This window comes from Engraulis encrasicolus, chromosome 14 (assembly GCF_034702125.1).
Source record: "Engraulis encrasicolus isolate BLACKSEA-1 chromosome 14, IST_EnEncr_1.0, whole genome shotgun sequence".
NCBI lineage: Eukaryota > Metazoa > Chordata > Actinopteri > Clupeiformes > Engraulidae > Engraulis > Engraulis encrasicolus.
Genome location: NC_085870.1, coordinates 19,003,567 through 19,013,566, shown reverse-complemented (window position 1 = coordinate 19,013,566; position 10,000 = coordinate 19,003,567). Strand labels below are relative to the sequence as shown.

Sequence of the window (10,000 nt, the reverse complement as noted above, 5' to 3'; positions counted from 1 at the left end):
GATTGTCAACACTGTTGTCTAATTATTTATTTCCATCCTTCCCTTTCACTTGATTCCTCTGCCTTTTTTTTTCTTTTTTTCTAACCTGGTGTCATTCTTTTGCCCCTCCTGCTTTTTTTTGCCAACTGCCACTTCTCGGTCTTCCCCCATCCCTTTTTTGCCCCCATTCTTTTGATGTTCCCCACCCATTTTCTCCTCTTTCCTTTTTCCATTGTTCCATCCCATTTTTCCATTCCATTTTTCATACTTCTCCCCTCACACCTGGTTTTTTTTACCACTTCCTTCACCCACCCTCCATCTGGGACTGCCAGAGCACATTGTTTTTTTTATTATTATTTCAAACAAAATTAGAACTGGGGATAAGTGGTGTGAATTAGCTAGCTTCAGCCAAAACATTATGATGCATGCAGTACATCAGATGAGTCTTAACTTGGTAAGACACAACGTTCTGAATTTACAGTTTGTGTGTGTGTATCATGTGTTCCAGGATGCTGCTCCCAGGGCTCTGCTGTCTGACCGGCGGGGCCATGTTGTTCTGAAGCAGGGGCCCCTCCCTGGCCTCCCCGCGTCCCCTCCCTCCCTCCCTCCCTCCCTCCATCTCGGGCCCCCCAGCCAGGGGACCCCAGGCAGGGCAAGGCATCGGGCCCCGTAGCAACAACGGAGCACCATGAAAGGGTACGCAGTAAAAAAAAACAAGTCCGACAGGTGGACAAAGATGTGTCCATCTATGCACTGCCGCCTTGTGGACACAGGAGGGAATTACAATTTTAAGAATGCGTTTCAGATGGACTGACAGACGGACTTACCCTCTTATAGAGAATCGGTAACACTTTATAATAAGTACCCCTTTTTAGGCATTACTTAAGGGTTAGTTAAGCCTTATTTTACCATTAGTTAACCCTTAGTGAATCACGAGTTAATCATTATGTAAGCATTATTTCCTCATGATTCCTAACTATTATCTACTACCCGTTAGTAAATGGTTAGTGTGTGTGACTATAAACGGTTTTCGGCTAAGCAAAGTTAAGCCTTAAATAAGCCTTATTTTAAATAACAATAGTTAACCCTTAGTAAATAACGAGTTAGTCTGTTATGTATGTGTTATTCCTCATTTCTTAACTATTATCTACTATACCATGAGTAAATGGTTAGTGTGTGCTGATGTAACGGTTCGCTAAGCAAGTTAAACCTTAGTTAAGCCTGTATTTTTAACATTTTATTACCCTTAGTGAATCACGAGTAAGTCGTTTATGTATGTGTTTTTGGTTTTTTTTATTTCTCATTTCTTAACCATTAACTAATACGTATTTTAAAAAGTAATATGGTTAGTGTGTGCTGATGTAACTACTCGCTAAAACAAGAATTAAGCATTAGTTAAACCCTTAGTGAATTACGAGGTAAGTCATTATGTATGTTCTGTGAAATTATTAAGTACTGTTAATTAATCCATTCGTATCTATGTTGATTTACACCTTCTGATAAGCATTAGTAAACCATCATTAAAATGTCTGATAACCCACCTTTATTGATGAAAAAAACATTATCTCTTTGTTGTCTCCAACCACCTACACCATTAACAAGTACTCATTAGGCATGTATGGTAAACGGTTTGTAACACTCTTGCTTTAGCATCAGTGAAAGTCTTCAATTTAACCCTTTTGTAATGGTTAGTGTGTGATGACTGGTAGCATGGCAAACAGTTAGGCCTAGGTCTAAGTTTGAGGCTCATGTGACTGCCCCTCATGGATGTTTCTGGGACATTAAACAAATGACTTGTTAAGCGTTTGCTGCTTATTGCATTACTCAAGGATTACGAACCATTACTTAAGTATATCTGGGGACAACTGATCTAAAGTGAAAACTGTTTATGGCTTTACAACCACACATTAACGAATGACTTGATAAAAGCATTGCTTAATGCATTACTTAACCAAGAATGTTTTCAACGCAATAATAACGCATACTGGGGACTTTTTAAGTGAAAAAACCTTCCATACTTTCCAAAACATTAACAAGTGACTTGATAAAGCATTGCTTAGTGCACTATCAAGGATGTATAAAAACCCATTACTTAAGTATATCTGGGGAACTGATCTAAAGTGAAAACCTTTCCATGCTTTCCATAACGTTAACAAATGACTTGATAAGCATTGCTTATGCAGTTACCAAGGAGTCACAAACAACTCATTACTAACAGCATATCAGGGGGGGGAACTTTTTCAGTGAAAATCTTTCATGCTATCCAAAACATTAACAAATGACTTCATCAAGCCATTGATATGCTTTTATCAAGGATTTAAAAACCATTAGGCCTACTTAAGTAGGCCTATATCTGGGGAACTTTCTCTGAAGTGAAAACCTTTCCATGCTTATCCAAAACAATTAACAAATGACTTGATAAGCATTGCTTTATTGCATTATCAAGGAGTTACAACTCATTAACTTAAGTATATCGGGGAACTGATATAAAGTGAAAACCTTTTCATGGTTTACAAAACGTTTTAACAAAGAATTGATTTGTTAGGCATTGCTTATGCATTAACAAGAAGTAACTAACTCACTTACTTGCGCATATCTGGGAACTGTTTAAAGTGAAAACCTTTCATGTTTTCCAAAACGTTAAGCAAATGACTTGTTAAGCATTGCTTACGCATTTATCAAGGAGTTACAAACTCATTGCTTTAAGTATATCTGGGGAACTTGATCTAAAGTGAAAACTTTCCATGCTTTACAAAAACGATTAACAAATGATTTGTTAGGCATTGCTTATGCATTAACAAGAAGTAACAAACTCACTAAACTTGCGCATATTCTGGGGAACTTTTAAAGTGAAACCTTTACCATGCTTTCCAAAAACGTTAACAAATGTCTTGTTAAGCATTGCTTTATGCATTATCAAGGAGTTACAACAAACTCATTACTTAAGTATATCTGGGGAACTGATCTAAAGTGAAAACCTTTCCATGCTTTACAAAATGTTAACAAATGATTTGTTAGGCATTGCTTTTGCATTAACAAGAAGTAACAACTCACTACTTGCGCATATCTGGGGAACTTTTAAAGTGAAAACCTTTCCATGCTTTCCAAAACGTTAAGAAATGACTTGTTAAGCATTGCTTATGCATTATCAAGGAGTTACAACTCATTACTTAAGTATATCTGGGGAACTCGATCTAAAGTGAAAACCTTTTCCATGCTTTACAAATCGTTAACAAATGATTTGTTAGGCATTGCTTATGCATTTAAACAAGAAGTTACAACTCACTACTTGCACATATCTGGGGAACTTTTAAGTGAAAACCTTTCCAAATGCTTTCCAAAAATGTTAACAAATGACTTGATAAGCATTGCTTATGATGAAATAACACATACATAACGACGTACTCGTGATTCACTAAGGGTTAAATTAATGTAAAAAATAAGGCTTAACTTAGGTATTTAACTTTGCTTAGCGAACCGTTACATCAGCACACACTAACCATTTACTAATGGTAGTAGATAATAGTTAAGAACTGAGGAATAACACATACAAAAAGACTAACTCGTTATTTACTAAGGGTTAACTGTTGTTAAAATAAGGCTTATTTAAGGCTTAACTTTGCTTAGCGAACCGTTATATCAGCACACACTAACCATTTACTAACGGTAGTAGATAATAGTTAGGAAATGAGAAATAATGCTTACATAATGATTAACTCGTGATTCACTAAGGGTTAACTAATGGTAAAATAAGGCTTAACTAACCCTTAAGTAATGCCTAAAAAGGGGTACTTATTATAAAGTGTTACCAGAGAGGACGCATCTAAAAATGTAATATTGACAACAACTCAGATGGGAAGCGCTGCAAATTGTTATTGAGGGCAGCCAGAGAGGTTATTGTATGGAAACCCAGTCACACTGCAAGCTCTGAAGTCATACAGAAGATAACCCAATGTAATTATTTCCCTATCCCCCCTGTCAATGGAGTGTGCTTTTTGGTACCCGTGATGTCCAGTCTGGCTGTTTGGCCATGTCCATCGCTTCATCCATAGGCGTACACAGATAGGGACAAGGTGGTGCTAAAGCACCTGCCACTTGGACCTACAGGACAAAAAATGCTATTTTTTTAAAATGTTTTGTCACTGTGCTGTGGTCCATTTTAAAATGATCTACAAATTTTCAGGATTAAAAGCATGTGACAACGATGCCCTAATATATAGCCTTTATATCGCCTAGTATAGGCAGCCAGAAGTTCCACACGCAGTTTGCACACAGAAATGTTTTACTATATGGACACTTCAAATGATAAGTGTAGAAGGATGATTATATAGAATCATACAGAGTGGACCTGATGAAGCAACAGCAAAACGTGTTGTTCAACAAATAAATTACCAGCAAAGAATACCAGTGTACGGTGATTCATCCTTCCTTTACTTTGATTACTTTTACTGCACATCACCAGTACCTGGACAGTGGTTGTGCACAGGGACGCTACTTTGCGAATTATATAGAATTGTGATAGATAAAGACAACTAAGACGAAAACGTAACATTTCTCTTCAGGTACGCCACCCAGCAGCGCACGCGGCACCTGTCAGACTCCTGCGATCCCTCGCTGACCGCCATGATGCCTACAGGGGGCGCCCACGAGGGAATGTATCCGGCACAGGTATGGAGGGAGGGGTGCTTTTATTTTTATTTGGTTTTATTCTTTTTTTTTTTTTTGGTTTTATTCTTTTTTCTGTTTTTAAAGGTAGAGTATGTAATATTTTTAGCTACGTTTCCAGAACTTATTCTGCCCAATCACAATTGTTTTTTTCATGAATATTTACCACAGGCATCAGTTATTCAAGTATTCATTATGAAAATTACATTGGGAAATTAGGAAAATTACATAAAATACATTAAAAAGTGGATAAAAAGGGCTTTCACGGCTTTCATCTTCTCCCTGTCCACCATTTTGAATGTTCAATAATAGCTTAAAAACTCACTGTACATTGGTTAAACCAGTAGCTATTGGTTTATTATTAATGAAATATTCAAGAAAACATCAAATTTGGGAATGGACAGCATAGATGCAACAGGCAGGGTGATTGCAATGCCTACTATGGCCACAACCCTACAGTATACTGTATACTCTACCTTAAGCCTTGTCTACAAAGTTGCCCTAAGCCTCGTCTGTAGAGTACATGCATCTTAACCACTTGAATGGCATCTATTCTGTGATCATAAGTAACAAACGTTGACTTTGACTCTGACTTTGACTTTGAAGGCCACCCTGCCGCGCAGCCCTTACCTGCTGAGTCCCGTGCCCTTCGCCACCGCCACCACCTCCGCCATGACCATGGACCACTACGGCGCTGCCACGCTGGACCCGCACCAGTTCTCGCAATCGCCCGTGCCGATGCCCACGGGCCTGCCACCCGACTGCATGCTGCCCCTCACCACCCAGCTGTCCTCCAGTAGCACCTTCCCGCGTATACACTACAACTCCACCACGCACTACGAGCAGGGCGAGTTCTCGCCCACCTCCCTGGTGCCGATGGGAGGAGGAGGAGGAGGAGGAGGAGGAGGGGGTGGGATGGATAGCATCGGGGGCATCAGCACGGGCACCATGGGAACCTCCATGTCCATGGGAATGGGCATGAGCCTTGGAGTGGGGCGCACGGCCGTGATCACCAGCGGCTCGGCTACCATCTCAGGTGAGTTAGTTTAACCATCTCAGGTGAGTTAGTTTAACCATCTCAGGTGAGTTAGTGTAACCATCTCAGGTGAGTTAGCTTGACCATATCAGGTGAGTTGGAGATTAACCATCTCAGGTGAGTTAGTTTAACCATCTCAGGTGAGTTGGAGATTAACCATCTCAGGTGAGTTAGTTTAACCACCTCAAGTGAGTTAAAGATTGCCCATCTTAGGTGAGTTAGTTTAACCATCTCAGGTGAGTTGGAGATTAACCATCTCAGGTGAGTTAGTTTAACCTTATCAGGTTAGTAAGTTTAACCTTCTGATGTGAGTTAGTCTAACCAGAGATCTTATAGACAGAGATACGTCATTCTACTTCTTTTCCGGTATCCATGTGATGTCGGGTGAAACTGTGGCTAATAGAAAGGCTGAATGGTTAGTGACTCTGAAAAAGTTAATGTGAAGCCCTGGTGTGTTAGCCTGGCGACGCCATCCTATGTACTCCACTCATAAATGTTTGGCTCCGCAGCGTTTAGCCAATCAGCAAACAGTTGAGAGTGGTGACGCAGAACTCACCCGCAAAGTCCGTTACTGCTTGGTTAAGGTTACTATATTTGCACTTTTGTTTTTTTATTTGTATGCATTTGCGACGCTATATCGTAACAGTCATGCTAATAAAGCACAATATGGGTTTTAATTTGAATTCAGAACTCCAATGAATTTAAATAGCTGACCATATCCCACCCTCCACGGAGACGGATTCCTCTTGGCTTTTGCCAGACTGTTTGACGGAGTCAACAGTGGCTTTCGACCAGGCTACTGGTGTGTATGTGTGTGTGTTGTTATCTTTCATGCATTTATGTGATATTATTTCCGTGAAAGGTGGCGGTGGGAAGAACCGCCTGCCCCCGAACCTGCTGGACCAGCTGGAGAAGGGCCAGCGCGACGGCTTCAGCACGCTGCAGTTCCACCGAACCTCGGCGGTGGCGGCGGCGGCCAAGCAGCGCACTGACAGCCCCGGACGCATCCGCTACCTGGTCCACTCGGTGCAAAAGCTCTTCGCCAAGTCCCAGTCCCTGGAGAGCTCGGGAATGAAGGGCAGTGTGAACGGCCGCTCGGGCCATGGTGGTGGAGGTGGCGGCGGGTCTTCGTCGGGAGAGGACGCCAAGCACCGGCGCAGCAAGGTGTGTGCGTGTGTGTGTGTGTGTGTGTGTTTGCTTGTGTTTGTGTGTGTGTGTGTGTGTGTGTGTGTGTGTGTGTGTGTGTGTGTGTGTGTGTGTGTGTGTGTGTGTGTGTGTGTGTGTGTGTGTGTGTGTGTGTGTGTGTGTGTGTGTGTGTGTGTGTGTGTGTGACATTTGGTGACACTTATTTATTGTAGCCTAGGCCATGTTCATAGGCTGTGTGTGAGAGGACTGCAAATAGCCGGCCTAAATAAGAAAAAAACAAAGCAGCTAGCTAAGTATTGCTCACTTTCTGCAGTTATATAGGCAGTTTGCATAATATGGAGAAGGATATGCCACTTGTATCCTTGAAGAGGCTGTAGACCACTATCATTTTAGTATTTACTATGTAAAAGACACATTATTGCTTATTTAACATTGTTTGGGGCGCTGTAATGTTTTCTCAATAATTATTGGTCCTCCCAAATAAACGAATCAAACTGTGTGTACACGTGTGTGTGTGCGTGTTTGTGTGTGCATGTGTGCGTGCGTGTGTGTGTGTGTGTGTGTGTGTGTGTGTGTGTGTGTGTGTGTGTGTGTGTGCGTGCGGGTGCTTTTGTGTGTGTGTGCAGGGGTCAGGTCGTTCAGGGGGGTAAAGTGTGACTGAGTGACGAGGGTCACATGTCCCCATGGGCCTCATGGAAAACTGTATAGACAACTGTATAGTTGTGATGATGTGCTGTGTACTGTAAATACAGTATAGTATACATCATCTTCATCATCATCAACTTTATTCCACTCAGGGTGTAATTACATGAATACTGTATATGTATGAATATAATATACAGAGGCAGACTTTCCATTAGGCAAACCATGGCAATTGCCTAGGGCCCAACCAAATCAGTCCTCCATAGGGGCCCCAACATGCCAGTCACTGTAAACACATACAAAAAAGCAGGCTTGATTTGAATATGTCGCTTATGTAAAGTAGTCAAAGATCTATATGAGATGAAACACTTGAACAGCACCAAAACACAGAATTTTATGTCTATATAATGCCTTTTGAGGGCCCCATGTTTACATTTCGCCTAGGGCCCAAAAATGGCTAGATCCGCCCCTGATAATATACAATATACAAATATGAAAACATCAATATTATATAAACATTTAGATTTTTAACAACTTTTTTTTTGTTTTGATTGCAGAGTAAAGACAGAGGCACGTCCAAAGGCGAGGGTGGCGGCAAGCGGCGCCCGCGCTCCAACATGTCGGGCTATTGGAGCTCCGACGACCTTGACGAGGTCAGCAACTACCGGTCCGCGTCCGGCGCGGGGCCCATGGCCATGATGACGCTGGGGCGGCAGGGGACGGGGCTCGTGCCCGGGCAGGGGTACAACACCATGCACGGGTACAACACCATCGGCGACCACTCGCTCAAGCCCTCCAAGAGCAACAACGACCTCAAGTACCAGGGGCTGCCCGCCCTGCCCGGCCCCGGCGGAGGTGGAGGAGATGGGGGAGGAGGTGGAGGTGGTGGTGGTGGGGGCGGTGGCCGGGCTGGGGGCATGGTGTCGGGTGGGGACTTTGGGGGGCGAGGGGGCCCTTGGGCCACACTGACGGTGGGGCAGACCCGGCAGGTGCTGCAGAAGGGCTCGGCAACGCTGGACCGCTCGGTGCTGTCCAAGTCCAAGTCGTGCCACCAGGACCTGGCCTGCCAATACCTGCAGGTGCGTGGATGGGTGAGTTGGTCCGGTTATGCACACGGCCGGGTAAGGTGAAGTTTTTAATCATGTTTCAAAAATCCATAGCCATTACCCTGAGTAACTTCCCTAAATATAACCACAGTCACTATGTGACATACACTTTTTTTTGTTTTTATGCTGCAAATTCATTACTCTTAGTTAATTTCCCAAATATGAGCAGTCCCTACATTCCTCCACCTGCGGGTGCATGGATGTGCCGTGGGTGTGTGCATTTGTCCAGACATTTTTACCATAGTAATTCCCCAAAGTATATGACCGTACTGTAGGTCAGGTGGCTACTGTTGCGCGAATCACTGGTGTTTTGAAAAACTGTGATAAACAGTGAATAAACAAAGATTTTTAAACATTTGTAGTAACATAATTAAGTGTTAAGCCCATATGCACTGCAATCAACACATGCAGGACTATGGCGCTATTGTTTTTAACATAATTGGGTCGGTGCTGAAATAATTCAACCAATCAAATGGAGCCAGTGTTAATCTGGATGCCCTTCCTTTTAGCATTAACCAATGGGGGCCGCGGCACGCTGGCAGCAAAAGTATAGCAGAACAAAAATGAAGTTGAATAAACTGAATAACATAAAACAAAAATAAGATGAACAATATTCCCATTAGTTAAAAACAGTGTTATAATAATGTATTGCATCTCTGAACATCTATATACAACTATCATTGTTATCATTTCTTGTAATAATGGGGCACTGCCTCACAGGCCAAGACTATGGTTATGAGGCGGTTCACAGAAAAAAATAGTGTGGCATGACCTATTAAAGGGGGTCCTTGGCTTGAATCTACCAGCATATGGGGGAGGCTTGCTATGGTAAAGCATCTCATTGCCAGCACACAGATGCAAGGCATTGCACTGCAAATGAAAAACAGGTTTTATTTATTTCACGTGTCATATTCAATTTCTATATTGTGCATATTGCATATTTTCTGAATATGGTGCGGCTTTCATAAATCACACCACTGATGTGTCACTTTTAAGCACATGCATATGTACATGTACAATAACGCTGCTCCAGAAAAATAAGTGAACACTGAAAATTATTTATTATCCCCCCCCAACTTTTTATTGGGTAATTTGTTACCGCAATTGCACAACAACAATAAAACGGAAAGCAGTATCATATTATCCCACCGAGGGCTGAATTAAACATTACACCACTAAAAGATAAACAAGCAAACAAATCAATAAATACGTGCATATATAAATTATGTGTTGGCTTATTTGTAACCAAGTAAGACACGGCCCCTGTTAATAAATTAGCTGTTACCAGAATGGCAATGACCAAGTTCTGTATTACCGCACAAATACACCTACCGCGACAAGAGCGAGGCGAGCGACGGAAGTAATTGACTTTGTATTGAGTCGCGAGACAAAAGCGATTCTGGAGACTAGAGCGATTTGCGCGAAG

The 10,000-nt window shown here is 42.1% G+C and overlaps 1 protein-coding gene across 1 annotated transcript in view; it reads left to right on the top strand.

Annotated features, from left to right (window-relative positions):
* Positions 1–5,265: 5,265 nt before the first annotated feature.
* Positions 5,266–10,000, top strand: part of dlgap4b (discs, large (Drosophila) homolog-associated protein 4b) — an 88,037-nt gene continuing 83,302 nt past the window's right edge. Inside the window, exons 1-3 of the mRNA XM_063215133.1 lie at positions 5,266–5,680; positions 6,543–6,844; positions 8,026–8,547. Coding sequence (XP_063071203.1) covers positions 5,317–5,680; positions 6,543–6,844; positions 8,026–8,547 — 1,188 coding nt within the window. The 5' untranslated portion in view covers positions 5,266–5,316. The remainder of the gene's footprint in view (positions 5,681–6,542; positions 6,845–8,025; positions 8,548–10,000) is intronic.